General features: G+C 43.4%; 1 protein-coding gene across 2 annotated transcripts in view; it reads left to right on the forward strand.

The window, feature by feature from the left end:
- The window catches only part of CAP2 (cyclase associated actin cytoskeleton regulatory protein 2), a 146,473-nt gene extending 131,836 nt beyond the window's left edge, over positions 1-14,637 (forward strand). For both annotated transcript variants that reach the window (XM_012476579.3, XM_012476580.3), the window contains 4 exons: positions 1,740-1,863; positions 1,963-2,045; positions 8,007-8,147; positions 13,215-14,637. In XM_012476579.3, the coding sequence (XP_012332002.2) occupies positions 1,740-1,863; positions 1,963-2,045; positions 8,007-8,147; positions 13,215-13,298 (432 nt within the window). In that variant the 3' untranslated portion in view covers positions 13,299-14,637. The remainder of the gene's footprint in view (positions 1-1,739; positions 1,864-1,962; positions 2,046-8,006; positions 8,148-13,214) is intronic.
- The last annotated feature ends 4,342 nt before the right edge of the window (positions 14,638-18,979 follow it).

Raw genomic sequence — 18,979 nt, forward strand, 5'->3', positions numbered from 1 at the left:
TGGTTAAAACCCATCTCTACTAAAAATACAAAAATTAGCTGAGTGTGGTGGCACACGCTTGTAGTCCCAGCTACTTGAGAGGCTGAGGCTGGATAATCACTGGAACCCAGGAGATGGAGGTTGCAGTGAGCCGAGATCACACCACCTCACTCCAGCCTGGGTGACCAGAGTGAAACTCTGTCTCAAAAAAAAAAAAAGAATGTGTAATGGTCAAGTCAGGGTATTTGGGGTGTCCATTACCTTGAGTATTTATCATTTCTATGTGACAGGAACATTTCAAGGACTCTCTTCTAGCTATTTTGAAATATATAATACAGTGTTGTTAACTATAGTTACCCTACTCTGCTATTGAAAAGTTAGAATTTAGTCCTTCAGACTATCTGTTTGTACCCATTAACCACCTAAGTGAAGTGACAGAGGAGAAAACCACAGGCTAAAGTAGAAACCAGGGTATTTCTGAATGCTTCCATAAACTTTATTTTCACGAATTCTCATGCATTCTTTTCTTCAATGTTTTAAATTATTTTGTAAGTGGTGTAAAATACATGTAACATAAAATGAACTGTTCACCGTGTTTAAGTGTCCGGTTCAGTGGCATTAAGTCTGTTCCCATGGTTGTGCTGCCATCACCACGAGCCAGCACAGAATTCTTTTCATCTTGCAGCACCGAAACTCTGTACCCTTAAATAGCTCCCTATTTCTACCCCTGCACCCTCCCAGCCCCTGGCAATTACCATTTTACCTTCTGTCTCTATGAATTTAGCTATTCTTTCTATAAGCTTTTAATCATGCAGCAAGACAGACCATTAATATATGAAACTGACTGGGCTCGATGGCTCACACCTGTAATCCCAGCCCTTTAGGAGGCTGAGGCCAGCGGATCACGAGGTCAGGAGATCGAGACCACGTTCGCCAACATGGTAAAACTTCGTCTCTACTAAAAATAAAAAAATTAGCTTGTGGCACGTGCCTGTAATGCCAGCTACTTGGGAGGTTGAGGCAGGAGAATCGCTTGAACCTGGGAGTCGGAGGTTGCAGGGAGCCCAGATCCCACCATTGCACTCCAGCCTGGTGACAGAGCGAGACTCCGTCTCAAAATAAATAAATAAAATAAAAAAAATATATATATATGGAATTGAAGTCTATGCCCCACTTTGATGTGCTGTGAGATGTTTCATTCAGTCTCACAGGTAGAGGAATTGATACCACTGTACCCTACTGCTGCCACCCGCCACTGTCCGGGCTAAGTGTGTGTGCAGGACATAGACACTTCAAACGGGAGGGAGAGCTGGTGTCTCCTGCTGATCTGGAGGGCTTCCCTAAAGATGAAGGACAAAAGTCCCTGGAGAGTTAATCATCGCCTTGAAAACACATGGGGCTTAGACCATTGCTGTGACCCTTCATCAGCCCTGTTTGCCCAGCTCCTGTTTGACACAGCAGGTTTTGCTGCAGCATCAAGTCCAGACTTGGCATCAAGGTCTCAACAAAAAGCTCTCACATCCCTGCTGCAGCCTCCCACCTGCTAGGGTGCCTGGGACCTGATGTTTACAAAGAGATACTGACCTGCTTCCAAGAAGTGGTTCCGTTTTTCTCATCGTAACAATGACAGAGGAAGGAGATGGTTCCGAAAGAATATATTGCAAAGCCATACTTCATGCTGAGCTCATAGTAATTTCAGAGTGCGGTGGATTCCGTTTGTATATCCTTATGTTTCATATTTGTATTTGTTTTAATTCTAGGAGTACCAAGAGGACAGGAATGACCTTGTGATTTCAGAGACTGAGCTGAAACAAGTGGCTTACATTTTCAAATGCGAAAAGTCAACTCTTCAGATAAAAGGGAAAGTAAACTCCATTATCATTGGTAGGGCAGAATGATGGCTCTATGGTTATTATGATGTTATATAAATAAGTTGTATATGTTTAATGGAGTTGGTTTCTCGGTGTGTTTTTTTTTCCCTAGACAACTGTAAGAAGTTTGCCCTGGTGTTTGACAATGTGGTGGGCATTGTGGAAGTGATCAACTCCAAGGACATTCAAATCCAGGTGAGCAGCCTTTCCAGCCATGCTCTAAGCTGTGGCCTGGCACAGACCATCCACTCTGCCTGCAGGAAAGGGCCTTGCTCTCCTGCCACCTAAAATACTCCTATTCCTGTTCCTTCTGGACCCAGCTCCGTCATCACCTCCTCGGTACACCCCTCCCTTACTTCTCAGTGTTAGTTCCTCTTTTCAGTCTCTTCTAACAGATCCCATTTTATGTTTCCACTACTGGCACACCATCTCTATTTCAAGGACAGCTAACTGGCCGGGCTCGGTGGCTCACACCTGTAATCCCAGAACTTTGAGAGGCCAAGGCAGGCAGATCACCTGAGGTCAGGGAGTTCAAGACCTGCCTGGCCAACATGGCAAAACCCCGTCTATACTGAAAACACAAAAATTAGCCGGCCGTGGTGGTGGGTGCCTGTAATCCCAGCTACTCAGGAGGCTGAGGCAGGTGAATCACTTGAACCTGGGAGTCAGAGATTGCAGTGAGCTGAGATCATGCCACTGCACTCCAGCCTGGGCAACAGAGTAAGACTCCATCTCAAAAAAAAAAAAAAAAAGGACAGCTATCTAATCTTTTTATCTCCAAAAACTTGCACAGTACCTGCACATAGTAGGCATCCAGTAAATGTTTGTTGAGTATGATTTGAGTGAATCAAATAATGCATGAATAAAAATACCGTGACACTCTCCTAGTATGATTAGCACCATTCCAAAGAGAACTTTTTTCTTAGAAAAAATTGGTCCTGGATCATGAGGAGGAAAAGTTTTTCTAAACAATCAATGAGATCAGAAAAACAACCTGGGAAGTAGGGTTGGAGTTGAATTTGCAAAACAGAAGAAAATCTATGAATTAAAGTCTTCGATAATTTTGGTTTAGCCAGATGGAATTTTATAATATGCCAAAATCTAAAGGACTTCTTGGTTTTGGCCAATTGTAACTTCTGTCTTTTTTTTTTTTTTTTGGATACAGGGTCTTGCTTGAGCCTAGACTAGAGTGCAGTGTTGTGATCATAGTTCACTGCAGCCTCAAACTCCTGGGCTCAATTGATCCTCCCACTTCAGCCTCCTGAATAGCTAGGACTACAGGAGTGTGCCACCATCTGGCTAAGTTTTTTATTTTTTGTAGAGACAGGGCCTAGCTGCACTGCCCAGGCTGGTCTCGAACCCCTGGGCTCAAGCGATTCTCCCACCTCAGCCTCCCAAAGTGCTAAGATTACAGGTGTGAGCCATCATACACAGCCCCATAACTTCTATCTTTAATTACATTTTTTTCATATTATTATCCTTTACTATCTGATATTTCCTAATAATGCTTGTTAAAATTGGAATCTGGTTTTAGGGATCTTTTTCTTTTGTGTTGTTGAGCTTCTTACCACTGACACTTTTAATTAGAGTATGTTTGAGTGTATGTTTTACATTTCACTGTCCTTTAAGAAGTTGGGGCTGGGTACAGTGACTCACACCTGTAATACCAAGAATTTGGGAGGCTGAGGCAGGTAGATCACTTGACCTCAGGAGGTCAAGACCAGCCTGGGAAATATAGTGATACCCTGTCTCTACTAAAAATTAAAAAAATTACCCGAGCATGGTGGCGAGCACCTACTTGGGAGACTGAGGTGGGAGGATCGCCTGGGCCCAGGAGGTCAAGATTGCAGTGAGCCATGATCAAGCCACTATACTCCAGCCTGTGTGACAGAGGTAAACCCTGTCTCAAAAACAAAAAATGGCAGTGAGCAAGTAAGACAAGAATCCTTGCCCACAGGAAGCCTAACATTCTGGCAACACTATCTCCCAGTTTCGTTTTCCTTTTTTATTTTGAGATGGAGCCTCGCACAGGTCTCGGCACGATCTCGGCTCGCTGCAACTTCTACCTCCCAGGTTCAAACAATTCTCATGCCTCAGCCTCCTGAGTAACTGGGATTACAGGCACCCACCACCACACCCAGCTAATTTTTTGTATTTTTAGTAGAGACAGGGTTTCTCCCATGTTGGTCAGGCTGTCTCAAACTCCTGACCTCAAGTGATCCGCCTGCCTCAGCCTCCCAAAGTGCTGGGATTACAGGTGTGAGCCACAGCACCCAGCTCCAGTTTAGTATTTCTGATCACCACATTTATTCATTTAATAACACTGCTTTCCCCTCAAACTATTATGCATGAAAATATTAAGGAAGTCACTCATCTTCAGAAAAAGCCCAGTACCTCAAGGATGATCATGGTTCATAGAAACCTAATGAGAACATACTTTCTGAAGAGCTATTTTGGATGGTGGGAGTTCCCATGTAAAAAACCAGGCTTTTTCCCACTTTACATTATTTTTAATTTTATAAAACTAGAACTAACAATAGTGAAGTAATATTTGATGGCAGAGGTGAGAGGACATGTTTAGCCATAGTCATGCAATCATAGTGTGTTACAGTTGAAAGCATCTCAGAAATAATGCAATCTAACACACATACCACAGACACACCTTAATTTTAGAGAGTTTATTTCAAGCTCCCTCTTATTCTTACAGAAATTGAGCTTAGGTAGCAATGGGTGAAACCATATATATAAGGAGTTAGCACTTTTTAATGTAAATACATCACATTCAAAATACACAACCAAGCAAATTAAGTATAAAACATGAAACCATGGAGAAAATAGAAGTTCTAAATATTCATCATGATTTTGGGGGGAGAAAATTATCCTAAACCAAGAAGAAATAGAAGAAATTTTCAAAACAGATGGGCAGATATGTCTACCTAAAAATTTAAAACTTCTGAATTCCCTACAATGGAATATTGTGTAACCATTTTTTAAAGTGATCTAGAAAGATATTTACTATATTTTATTAGGAGAAAATAATAGTATTATACCATTATGTAGAGCATGATTTCATTCTTCTAAATGTACACATGTAAATACCTATATATGCACACATATATATATATCCTAGGAAAAAGTCAGAAGGAATATACTGCATTTCACAACTGAGTTAAGAGTATCTGTGGAACTCCTATAGCAAAAATCATACTTCATTTGAAGCTTTAGGATTCATATTAAAATCAAATTCACAGCAATGAAGATGCATGGTTAAAAAAAAAAAGAATAAGAAAATAGAGGCAGAAACAAGAAGAGAATTCCTTCTGTCATTGCTTCTGTTTAATAATGCATTAAAAGTTCTAACCTATGCAATAAGATATGAAAAATAATTGAGAGATATAAAATTGGAAGAGACAAAAATGTCCTTATTTCTCAACAAAATGAGTGCCTTTATATAAAACCCAAGAGATTCAAGAAACCATAAAACTAAAGAAACATTCAGCAAGCTAGTAGGATATAATATGAACATGTAAAAACCAATAGCATTTCTTTCTACCACAAATAAGTTTTTAAAAATGCAATAGAGGCTGGGTGCCGTGACTCATGCCTGTAATCCCAGCATTTTGGGAGGCCAAGGCAGGTGGATCCTGAGGTCAGGATACTGAGACCATCCTCGCTGATACGGTGAAACCTCATCTCTACTAAAAATACAAAAAATTAGCCAGGTGTGGTGGCATGTGCCTGTAGTTCCAGCTACTCAGGAGGCTGAGGCAGAAGAATCACTTGACCCTGGGAGGTGGAGGTTGCAGTGAGCCAAGTACAGTGCATTGTGCTACTGTACTCCAGCCTGAACAACAGTGAGACTCTGTCTCAAAAAAAAAAGAGCAATAGAAAATAAGGTTGAAATAGCTATTTTGTTGCTACGTGCAACAAAACTGTAAGGAACCTAGCAAAAAATTAAACAGAAATGGGAGACAGTCACAATAAATGCAAGAGTGCTGTTGTAAGTAAATGGACAGGAAGACATCCCTATCAGTGGTCTTGGTTATTTAATGTGAGTTTAATAAAATTCAGCTCAAAATCTCAAGTTTTAAATGAAAAATGGTCTTAAAATTCATTTGTAAAACAAATGGACAAGAATAGCTAAAACAATGTGAAAGATGAATGAGGTGAAGGGACTTGCATACCTGATATTGACTCACTGTAAATGCTATATTGTTTGTGGTATACAAAAATAGATAAATGAAACAGATTGGCAAGCCCTGAAATCGACAGATGCATAGATGGAAATTTGTATTTTAGGACGATTGATTATCCTTGTGGGAAAAAATACACTGAATTCTACCTCACATCATACATAAAAGTATAATGCTAATTGTGAAAAATTAGCATTTCAACTTTGATAATAACATGTAGAAGAAAAGTTTTATGCCTCAGAGTAGGAAATAATTAGAGTCAAAAACCACAAACCATAAAGAAAGGACTGGTCATTTTAACTACATTAAAATTTAAATTATATGTTTAACAGAAGATATCATATACAAAGCTGAAAGACAAGCCATTGACTGAAGAAAGATATTTGCAATGCAAATAATCAAAAAGGATTTGTATCTAGAATTTATAAAGAACTTAATAAGAAAAAGGCTGCCAGGCACGGTGGCTCACGCCTGTAATCCCAGCACTTTGGGAGACTGAGATGGGTAGATCACCTGAGGTCAGGAGTTCGAGACCAGCCTGACCAACATGGTGAAACTCCATCTCTACTAAATACAAAAAATTAGCCATGCACGGTGGTGCATGCCTTCAGTCCCAGCTACTCAGGAGGCTGAGGCAGGAGAATCGCTTGAACCCGGGAGGCAGAGGTTGCAGTGAGCCGAGATCACGCCATTGCACTCTAGCCTAGGTAACGAAAGTGAAACTCTGTCTCAAAAATAAATAAATACATAAATAAAATAAAAATACAAAATTTAGAAAGCACATCTAGGAATTATCACAACGTTACTGCAGACACATTTTTGAAATACAGATAGATGTGCCATATTATTATTTGTGGGAGAGCACAGTGTGTACCTTACCTTGAACTACCCCTGCATTTTTTTGGTTTTTTTTTTTTTTTGTACTGGCACTCAATTCCGGTTCAGTGTACAGTTTCTGTGGAGAGAGAGGAGGAAGCAGAGAACTAGAGTGACCTGGCCAGACTCCCCACAAGGAATTCTTTACATCACTTGCACCATCAATAGGAGTTGCTCCTGGTTTGCAATCCAGCCTTTTCTCCACGGTGAAAGAAGAGATGTCGTTATCGCTTTAATTACCGTGACAAGAAGGAAAATTATAGAGTTGTAATATGGTCTTTGGGTGAACAGTCTGCTCTTATGGAGATTTTAGCGGGGGATGTCTGAAAACTGATTGTTAGAAGAGAAATTTAAAACCGATCAGAATTTTTATAGCACTTCGATATTTATAAACAATACAAAGAATCGCCTCCTCTTTTGTGTGATCCTGTTTATTTGTATAACAAGTATCCTGAGCCAAGCCCCCAGTTTTGGCTCCTGAAATGAATACATTTCAAAATACCTAGACATTCATCTCATGTAAGCCTCAAATTCAGCCACTGAGATTTTTATCCGGCAAAGGACTTATGTGAAAAGAATGGTAGTGTTCCTTATTTAAGTTCAGGAAACATCTACTCAATTTTTACTTAAGAATAGTTTTGCCTATAAGTGACAACATTAGAATTTCTTTTAATCCTAGTTTCTTAGAGATTTGTCAAAAGTGAAATTTCAATCAAATGAATGTAAATGCATCTTGTTTCTTTTATCATGTAATCAAATACATGTTTCAAATCCACTAACAAGGTTGTGAGGCTTTTTCTGAACATCTAGCTGCTGTTTCCAAATTAATCGCTTAATTTTGTCTCAGGAAAGAGACCCTGAAGTTTGAGAATCCCCTTGTGTGGTCCTTTTTATGCTGTCCCCAGATGACACCTATCCTATTCTGCCTGAAGACTTTGCCATTTCCCGCCTCCCCAGCTCTGACCCAGTGAATCTTAATGCTTGTTAAGCCCAAGTTAAAGCCAAGAGGAATGGCGATTGTGTTTATTTGAGGGCATTGTTATTTCTGTTTCTTTCCTTTGGTCCCAGATTTGTTTCCCTCTTTCAGGTAATGGGGAGAGTGCCAACAATTTCCATTAATAAGACAGAAGGTTGCCACATATACCTCAGTGAAGATGCATTAGACTGTGAGATCGTGAGCGCCAAGTCGTCCGAAATGAACATACTTATCCCTCAGGATGGTGATTATGTAAGTACCTTTCCAAAGCTGTCAAGAATTTTTCTTGAGCCTTCATTATTAACATTCTTAGAGATTGATTAATCAACTACCAACCTGTGAACTTTATTTGTAGCATAATTTACAGGCAGAGAGGCATTCAGGGAGCTGTCTTCCGTATCGCTTGCTGCCTATTAGCTTTTTGACTGTACTCACTCCTGGATTTGTGATTCTCAAGATAGTGTCCTAATAATTAGTTTAACAGTCTAGCTTTTATCAAATAGCATGGGCTGGGCACAGTGGCTCACGCCTGTAATCCCAGCACTTTGGGAGGCCAAGGTGGGCGGATCACGAGGTCAAGAGATTGAGACCATCCTGGCCAACATGGTGAAATCCCGTCTCTACTAAAGACACAAAAAAATTAGCCGAGCGTGGTGGCACATGCCTGTGGTCCCAGCTACTCAGGAGGCTGAGGCGGAAGAATCGCTTGGACCCAGGAGGCGGAGGTTGCAGTGAGCCGAGATTCAGCCACTGCACTCCAGCCTGGTGACAGAGCAAGACTCCGTCTCAAAAAAAAAAAAAAACTAGCACAGCATGCATCTGAGTTCACATTATGTAGGACTAAATATTTTCCTTTACTCTGGTGGAGGTAAACAGGAAAGAAAGAGAATTACTTCAGGGGAAAAATGGGAGGACAGAGAAGAGACAGTAAGTAGGCCTATTTGTGCAGCTTGAGTGAGAGGTTAAGAATCAGGAACATTTATGAAATGCCAATTCCTGAATCTTGCACCCGGAGGTTGGATTAAGGAGGCTTGGGGTAAGGCCTAGGAATCTGGATTTTTATCAGGCATATTCAGTGATTCTTTTTTTTGAGACAGAGTCTTGCTCTGTCACCCAGGCTGGAATGCAATGGCATGGACTCGGCTCACTGCAACCTCCACCTCCTGGGTTCAAGCGATTCTCCTGCCTCAGCCTCCCAAGTATCTGGGATTACAGGTGCCCACCACCATGCCAGGCTAATTTTTGTATTTTTAGTAGAGACGGGGTTTCACCATGTTGGCCAGGCTGATCTCAAACTCCTGACCTCATGATCTGCCCGTCTCGATCTCCCAAAGTGCTGGGCTTACAGGTGTGAGCCACCACACCTGGCCCATATTCAGTGATTCTAATGCCATTAGTCCGTCCAACAGCCCTTCTGAGAAACTCTAGCCTACGGGATTTGGCCACTGTTTATTTTCTTTGCTTTCTCTCCTCAACAAACCAGCTTCTAAAAGAAGCATACACATATTCCCACACGTTGAAAAGGGAGTAGAAATAAATAAGTGCATTTCCGGGCTCAGGAAGTGTGATGGATCTGCTGGTTGCTACTTGGAAGTGGAGAAATAAATACAGAGAAAATTCCCTCTAAGTTTCCCTGTGCAGGGAGGCAGCGAACCAGGGAAGGATGGGAGAAAACATAATTTAGCAGGCATACATCTGGAAGAGGAGCTCCCTCAGCCTGAGGGGTCAATTGCCAGGACCCACACAGCAATCAACACGCAGGTTGATCTCCTTAAGCAGACAGCATGAGCGCTGCCATGTTCTCCCTTCCCCACCTGGCAGTAAGTTCTTCAGCTCCGCTCAGCCACATTTCATACATTACAAGCCAGAATTCATCATTTTGGTTTAAAAAACAAAACTCCGCAAGCCTTAGGCCATGCTTCACTAGTAAGTGTGTGTGGACAGCCTAACCCTGAGCTAGAGAAGAATCCCCTCTTGGGCTCTCCACCTAAAAAAACTCCTGGAGAGCTGACGCCAACAGCTTCAGCGTAGGAGAGCCAAAAATTGGAGGGAGCCCTGGCCTTTTCAGCTGTATGGGACTAGATCTGCTAAGAAAGCAGTGGGGTTTGGATGAACACTGTAGACCAGTGAAGCTGGAATTTATGGGCGTGGGACCCAGGTACCTGTAATTGTTAAAGATTCCCAGGTGATTCCAGTGGGACCCCAACACTGAGATCCACTGGCCTGAAGGATGAGTGTGGCCAGGTGCAGTGTCTCATGCCTGTAATCCCAGCACTTTGGGAAGCTGAGGCGGGCGATCACGAGGTCAAGAAAGAGATCAAGACCATCCTGGCTAACACGGTGAAACCCAGTCTCTACTAAAAATACAAAAAATTAGCTGGGTGTGGTGGCACGCGCCTGTAGTCTCAGCTACTCGGGAGGCTGAGGCAGGAGAATAGCTTGAACCCAGGAGGCAGAGGTTGCAGTGAGCCAAGATCACACCACTGTACTCCAACCTGGCGACAGAGTGAGAGTCTGTCTCAAAAAAAAAAAAAAAAAGATGAGTGTAAGTCAAAACCTGAGTGTTCATGATAAAAACCAAGGCCTCTTATAGGTCAATTACCTTGTGACCCTCTCTTACACAGGTCAATTACCTTGTGGCCCTTTTCATGTGTTCTCGTTTGGAGCTAGTAGGGAACACCACAGAGGCCCTGCCATGGGCATTATGGTGTGGGAATGGATGGAGGGGATGATTCATCTTGAAAGAAACTGGTCTCCCAGGGAAGACCCGTTAGCATATTACTAACCTCTCACTGCTCGGAACAGATTTGGGGCAGCCGTAGTGCAGTTACTATCAAAGCAGTGCCCTCATCTGGCACATTCCCTACCTGGCCTGGGTCTTGAGAACAAACACCAAGACTTGTCTACTCATCCAGAAGAGCGCCAGAAGGAACACTGGCTGCACAAACACACACGCATTATTCAGATTGTGGGTTCTTTACTTCACGATGTTTCCATTGCAGATTTTACTCAAGAAAAATACATCACTCATTCTAGCAAGGGCTTTGCCTTTTGTTTTATTTATTTATTTATTTGCTGGTTTGTTTTTTCAGACAGGGTCTTGCTCTGTTCCCCAGGCTGGAGTGCAGTGGTGTGATCATGGCTCACGGCAGCCTCGACCACAGTCAGTCTTCCTGCCTCAGCCTGTCAAGTAGCTGGGACTACAGGCGTGTGTGCCACCACGCCCTGCTAATTTTTGTATTCTTTGTAGAAACAATATCCCTGAGGACCGGCAGAGACAAAGGGGAGGGTGGGATTACCATCCCCACTCCTGGGAATCCTTCTGTGCAAGTCTGCCAAAAGAGATGCCAAATCAGAATGGCTTTTCAGCAGCACTACACTGTGTAAGGTTTGGGGTCTCACTGTGTTGCCCAGGCTGGTCCCGAACTTCTGGGCTCAGATAATCTGCTGGCATCAGCCTCCCAAAGTGCTGGGATTACAGGCATGAGCCACCACGCCTGGCCCGGGCCTTTCCTTTTAAATGAATGAATGAATGAATGGCTTCATCCAGAAGAAACAGTTGGATCCTACATCTGGGAAGATAGGTACCCATGTGTGTTCCACTGTAACGCCGCAGCTTATGAGCGTAGGCATCAGTTTATCAGACACATGAGGTTTCAACAAGCACTGCATGGACTGGAAGTCTGAGGAGGCCCAGAAACCGGGTCCAAGGCCTCCTTCCCTTGGAGAGGTTTTTTTATCTTCTTCTGAAGGACTTGGAGAAGACCTATCCTTCCTTGCCTTGGAGGAGATCTTCTAACCTCTTCTGAAGTGACTGGAGAATCACTCTCTGGGAAAGGAGAGTGTTGACTCAGACTACTTTCTTTGGACTATTCTCTATTATTCGTGTGTGTGCGTTTGTATGTGTATGCATTTTCCAATGGAAAGAGTAGGGTGCCATGGTGAAGGGTAACAAACATATATATAACCCTAAGCTCATTTTTACCATTTATCAAAGAGTAGAGAGCTACCTCTGGGATAAAACCTTTCTTCTTGGGGGGCCGGGCGCGGTGGCTCACGCCTGTAATCCCAGCACTTTGGGAGGCCGAGGCGGGTGGATCACGAGGACAAGAGATCGAGACCATCCTGGTCAACATGGTGAAACCCCATCTCTACTAAAAATACAAAAAATTAGCTGGGCATGGTGGTGTGTGCCTGTAATCCCAGCTACTCAGGAGACTGAGGCAGGAGAATTGCCTGAACCCAGGAGGCGGAGGTTGCGGTGAGCCGAGATTGTGCCATTGCACTCTGGCCTGGGTAACAAGAGCGAAACTCCATCTCCAAAAAAAAAAAAACCTTTCTTCTCCATGTGGCAGGGACCAGCAGCGTTGGCATCACCTGGGAGCTTGTTGGAAATGCAAATTCTTATTCCATTCCGCAGACCTACTGAAACAGAATCTACATTTTCCTAAGATCCTGAGTCAGAATCTGCATTTTAATAAGATCCTGGGTCAGAATCTGCATTTTATTATTATTTTTTGGGGGGTCGGGGGAGACAGAGTTTTCTCTTGTTGCCCAGGCTGGAGAGCAGTGACACAGTCTTGGCTCACTGTAACATCCACCTACTGGATTCAAGTGATTCTTCTGCTTCAGCCTCCTGAGTAGCTGGGATTTATAGGTGTCTGCCACCATGCCCAGCTAATTTTTTGTATTTTCATAGTAGAGACGGGGTTTTGCCATGTTGGCCAGGCTGGTCTTGAACTCCTTACCTCAGGTGATCCACCACCTTGGCCTTTCAAAGTGCTGAGATTACAGGCATGAGCCACCGTGCCTGGCCAGAATCTGCATTTTAATAAGATCCCAGTTGATTCATGTGCATGTTAATGTTTAGTGGGGAGTAGTGGGTAAGCTAGATCCCAGGTTTGATTTCTTATGTGCTGCTTACTGGCCACATCATTTGGGGCCAGTTGCTTCATCTCTCAGGCCTCTGTTTCCTACAGATGACATCCCAAGAACTCCTAGCTCGTAGGGTTATTATAAGAGATCTGCTGAGTTCATCTATGTCCAGTGCTTAGAAGGATGCCTGGTTCATTATAAATGATGCTTTTAGCTTTAATGATGATACTGGCTTGAAGTGACAGAATTGACACATGACATATACAAGTCAGCACATGACAAAGACCTCCCCATGATGCAGCTTGCAATTCCATCGGATTTCTTTGTCATGTGGCACAAATCAGCCTCTCCATCTGTTTGCAAAAAAAAAAAAAAAAAAAAAAGCCTTCGTTTAAATAACTTGGTTGTAGTTTAAATCACTTTGTTGTTCTTGCCTTTTTCCAGAGAGAATTTCCTGTTCCTGAACAGTTCAAGACAGCATGGGATGGATCCAAGTTAATCACTGAACCTGCAGAAATTATGGCCTAACTTCCCGAGAGACCGAACCCCTTCACCTGAATACCTGAACCCTCCTATCAAACAAACAAAAAAGCAGCAGTAAAGAGCTAGAAATTGCAGTAGCCCCTACTGTGTTAGCTTTGGCCTCCAGCGATTCTGTGCTATAGACACCGCACTGTTTCTGGCACGCCTCATGGACATTTTGAAATATTTAACGTTTCCTCATGATTTGCCTTTGTGTGTGATTTTAGTTCCACGTGATGACTTGTGAACATTATGGATTTAAAGGAGAAAAAAGAATTTTGTTCCCCTCATATCAGGAACACAGTAACTGATAGGTAACAAGACTGCATGATTCACTTTTACGCTTAGTTTCATTGCTAGTTAAAAAATAATACCTTTGAGAATCTAAGATGTACATTTTTACCTTTTAGACAATTTCAATATAACATAGAAGTAGTAGTGTGCCCTGAAAAATGTACACGTTTTTTCTTATTGTTACCACATGTTCACCTTTATCAGCGTGGATATCGTCAGCATGAGTACATATTTCAACCCACACTTTTAAAAGATATGAGTCCATATTAAGGACCAAATTCAGTTCCTTGGTCCTTCAAAGACCTGTATTCTCTGTAGTTACTAAAAACTGAAAATAAATTCTAATTATAATTATCCATCTTAAATATTTTTTCACCATGTCATCTGAAAACTTACTTTTCTTGTGCATAAGAGATTCTTATGCCAAAACAATCAGGAGAAATCGTTTTGGCTATGTAATACCTCGCAACTTTGCTCTAAAATCAAGCTCAGTTATTCCTTTCCAAGTTTGAAGCTGTTAAATATCAGATGCCTTGTAAATTATGTCTTTAATGTTTTATTATAGATGGATTTCCTCCTTTCCACCTGCCAGACTTGCTAACCAGGCTCCAGAGTGAACATGAAAAAGCCATACATGTATACTTCTCCTAAAACCTAAGGCATTGTCTGTTGGTTTGGCTTGCTGCTTCTATTTTGTAGTCTTGATAGTAGATGCTGCTTCAGCGTAAGAGTAGCTATGCTATTCCTTTGTATCTTTTCAGTACGAGGTGCTGAAAATCTGCAACTTCTTGGATCACATTTAATGAATTATAGTCTAATGCTTGCAGGCCCAGTACAAGCATATATATTGTGCCTATTACAGCCTTTGGGATACATCATTTCCATTTTTTAAATACCTTCTATATCCATATAGTATTTGAATTATTAATGCTCATGTACCTAGGTTTTGCTATAAAAGTTTTGTCTGTATGAATAATGTGGCTTTAGTAAATAATCATTTTTCAACTGTAAACTTATTCTGAAATAAAGTAAAATTCTAATTGTTTAAAAATTCTGGATGTTAAAATGATATTTTTTTTCCACTTTGATTTGCCCCTTGCTCATGTGTCAGACTTAGGAAAGACAGCTGAGTCCTTCTGGTTGAATTAGAGAATTTATCCAGCATGCCGTCAGCTTCCCTGATGAATGGCGTTTCCTGTGAGATAGATACCAGATAAAGCCATTTGCAGTTGGATTGACTGTCAGAAAATTCTAGAATTTAGTTTTATAAATCAAGTCCTCTTCACTGAGAAAATCCTCCTCATAGATCTTTGTTAATGTAAACATCCCAGAACGTAAGTGATCCTATAAATACCATATATACATTATAAACATATAAATAACTTAATAAATGTGTAAGTAAACTTCTAAAAGAAAAAAAAATGAGAAGAAAAGACTCTAAAATGGATATATTATCTACCCATAATATTGCAATAATTTTGTATTGAGAAATAAATCCACTTATAATTCTTAGAAGCTGTCAACTGACCTCAGATTTGATATCAGTCTTGCAGCATGCTTCACCATATATATTGAAAATCTGGACTTGAGGCTCAATGATTATTTTACCAGCCCAGTATTCCTTAAGCCAGGGGTCCCCAACCCCCAAGCTGCGGACTGGTACTGGTCCATGGCCTGTTAGGAACTGGGCAGCAAAGCAGAAGGTGAACAGTTGGTGAGCCAGAATTACCACCTGAGCTCTGCCTCCCGTCAGATCAGCGGCAGCATTAGCTTCTCATAGGAGTGTGAATCCTGTTGTGAATTGCGCATGCAAGGGATCTAGGTTGCGTGCTCCTTAAGAGCATCTAAGACCTGATGATCTGAGGTCGAACAGTTTCATCCTGAAATTATGCCCCACCCTACCCCCAGCCCTTCTGTGGAAAAATTGTCTTCCACAAAACTGGTCCCTAGTGCAAAAAGATTGGGGCCTACTGCCTTAAACCATCTACTTAAGTAACATAAGAGTAGGTTGAATTCAGCTGGTGATACTGTTGGGAATTAAAAAGGAAAAAAAAAAGAAAAAAGAGGTTGAATTCTGGCTTTGCCTGTAATCCTAGCACTTTGGGAGGCTAAAGCAGGTAGATCACCTGAGCTCAAGAGTTCGAGACCAGCCTGGCCAACATGGTGAAAACCCATCTCTACTAAAAATACAAGAATTAGCTGGGCGTGATGGCACACACCTGTAATCCCAGCTACTTGGTAGGCTAAGAAGGAGAATCGTTTGAACCTGGGAGGTGGAGGCTGCAGTGAGCCGAGAACATTCCGCTGCACTCCAGCCTGCGAGACGGTTACAAGAGTCCATCTCAACAACAGCAACAAAAAGGGTAGGTTGAATTTGTTGAAAAACCTTTGGCAATGTATAAGTGTTGTACTGGAGCGAGCATAGAAAGTCAACACCAAGACAAAAGTATGCCAAATTGCACGGTCTTTATTGCCGGCGGCCACGGAGGACTCGCGTCTCTCCAACCCGTGGCCCGAAAGGAGGGTGTCAAGACCTTTTATGCCCGTAAACCGCCTTGGGGGGTGAGGGGAGGGGGTGAGGGGGAGGGACTTCAGACATTCTGAGGGGCAGTGGACTTTGGACATTCCATAAATCACCTCCTGGGCGGAGATAGGGGTGAGGGGCTTCAGACATTCCGAGGGCCAGGGGACTTTGGACATTCCGATTGTTACTTAAGTGGTTCACAGAAGTGAAGATAAGCGTTAGTTTACACATTGTCTGGGTAGGGTGGAAGTTACAGACCCTAGTTACTTATTACAAGTCTCAGGGGCCAAGATGGCGTGGGTTTGGACTGCTTGCCTGTCACATCAGGGTTACAGAGAGCAGTTTCAACAGAAAACCAAGGCATGGTTGAGGTATACAGTTTTATGGGGCTTTTACCATGTCACATTCCCCGCTTGTTTTATTTACAGGAATTAAATCATTAATTCCTCCAGTAGGTTAGTGTTGTTTGTTTGTTCTAAGCAGGGTTTGCTATAGGGATTTACAACACGGAATAGGGTGACAAGGGTGGTGACCTCGAGAGTGCACGAGTCTTAGCTTTAGTGAATCGGGGGAGGAGTGTTTGATGCTCCATTGTCCTCTTGGTGGGGCAGTCTTGATGTGGGTCTGTCCACCTTGAGTGTGGTGGGTGTGATTAGGATAACCGTGTAGGGTCCGTTCCAATGGGGGTGTAAGGCCGGAGTTGCCAAATTTTTTAACAGGAACAGAGTCTCCAGGCTGGAAGGGGTGTGTGGGCTGGTCTGCGAGGTCCAATGGCGTGGGACAGGTGTTCTTAATGAGCTGGTGTACCTGGGATTGAACAGACTGGAGTGCCTGTAAGGACTTAAGGAGTGTATAGTTATGGACTTCAGCATGCACGGTATCCGCGGGTCTGGGCAGTAAGGGAGGGGGCCTGCTGAACATGATTTCAAAAGGGGAGAAGCCTTTCTGATAGGGTGTGCATTGGACGCGGAGGTGGACAGAAGGAAGCAGGCTGACCCAGTTTTCACCAGTTTCTAAGATAAACTTTGTCAGGGTTTCTTTTAGGGTCCAGTTCATTCGTTCAACCTGTCCTGAACTCTGAGGACGATAGGCACAGTGTAATTTCCAGGATACACCCAGGGCCTTGGTTAGGCCCTGAGAAATTTGTGCAGTAAAGGCAGGCCCATTGTCTGACCCCAGCGTTAGAGGGAGGCCGAACCAAGGAACAAGGTCCTGTAATAGTTTTCTTGTGACCACCAAAGCAGTCTTGGACTTAGTAGGGAAGGCCTCGACCCATCCAGAGAACGTATCTCTAAACACCAGGAGGTATTTATAGCCATTTGCTGAGGGTTTTATTTCAGTGAAATCTGCTTCCCAGTGCTCCCCAGGGCTAGTCCCTCTGAGTCTCACTCCTACCTGGCTAGACCTATTCCCTCCTGGATTTACTCGGGCACATACATCACACCGAGTAGTAATTTTCCTGATAAGTTCATGTAAGTGGGGAATGTAGTATTCGGCTCTTAGCAGCTCAGTTAGTTTGGTCTGTCCTACGTGAGTGGCCTGGTTTGTGTCCTTAACTAGGGCCCATCCTAGAGCCCCAGGGACCACAATCCTTGTGTCCAGTAGAATCCACCATCCTGTGGAATCTTGTGTGCCCCCTTGATCTTTAGCAAAGTTTTCTTCATCAGGTGAGTACATAGGGGTAGGAGGCAGGGTTGGGGCCGGCAGAGTTACAAGAAGAGTCAGAGGTTTTACTGGTCCCAAGGCTGCCTGTCTGGCTTGTAGGTCAGCTGCCCTATTTCCCCTCGCCTCTGGTGAATCTCCCTTCTGGTGTCCTTTGCAGTGTATTAATGCCACTGCCTTGGGCTTTTATATTGCCTTTAGTAGGGCTGGGATTTCTTCTTTGTTTTTGTTGGTCTTTCCCTCTAAGTAGTCCTCTTTCTTTATAAATACCCCATGTACATGAGCCGTAGCAAAGGCGTACCGGCTACCCGTGTAGATGTTAACAGTTTTTCCCTCCGCCCAGTCTAAGGCCTTTGTCAGAGCTATGAGTTCTGCCTTGTGAGCTGAGGTTCCATGCGGAAGAGCCTGGGCCCAGATAACCCGCTCTAGGGTGATTACGGCTGCCCCGGCATATCTGACTCTGCCGACCATGAAACTGCTGCCATCCATATACAATACCTCCTCTGGGTTCAGCGGGGGGAACGTCGGTGAGGTGCGGTCGAGCAGCGTAGAGGACGTCCATTGTTGGCAGTCATGTATGGGCTCCTCGGGCTCGCTGTCTGGTAGCAGCGTGGCGGGGTTTAAAACTGTAGCCTTTAAAAACTTTATGTGGGGCTGGTCCAAAAGTAAAGCCTGATATTGAACTATGCGGACATTTGACATCCATTTCCCCGGAGCTCCACGGAGTAGTGACTCCACCACGTGGGGTGCCACTAAGTTTAACTCCTGCCCCAAGGTTAGTTTGTCCACCTCCTTGACTAACAGGACTGTAGCTGCCACCAACCTCAGACAAGCTGGCCACCCAGAGGTTATAGGATCAAGTCTTTTTGAAAGGAAGGCGACTGGCCGGGACCATGGTCCCAACGTCTGGGTGAGCACCCCCTAAGCGACTCTCTGTTTTTCATGCACAAACAACTGGAAGGGTTTAGAGATGTCTGGCAAGGCCAAGGCTGGGGCCGCAGTCCGGGCAGTCTTGAGCTTGCCAAAAACCCATTGCTCTATCTCTGTCCATGTCAAGGGCTGATTTCCTCCAGTACAGGCATACAGGGGCTTGGCTATCTCGGCAAATTCCCAAATCCATAGCCTGCAGTACCCTACTGCCCCAAGGAATTCTCGAACTTGGCGTTTCATGGTGGGGGTGGGTATTTGCAGCACCGCTTGGACTCAG

Source organism: Aotus nancymaae, unplaced genomic scaffold (assembly GCF_030222135.1).
Source record: "Aotus nancymaae isolate 86718 unplaced genomic scaffold, 86718_ANA_hifiasm-v0.15.2.pri h1tg000051l, whole genome shotgun sequence".
In the NCBI taxonomy this organism is placed as follows: Eukaryota; Metazoa; Chordata; class Mammalia; order Primates; family Aotidae; genus Aotus; species Aotus nancymaae.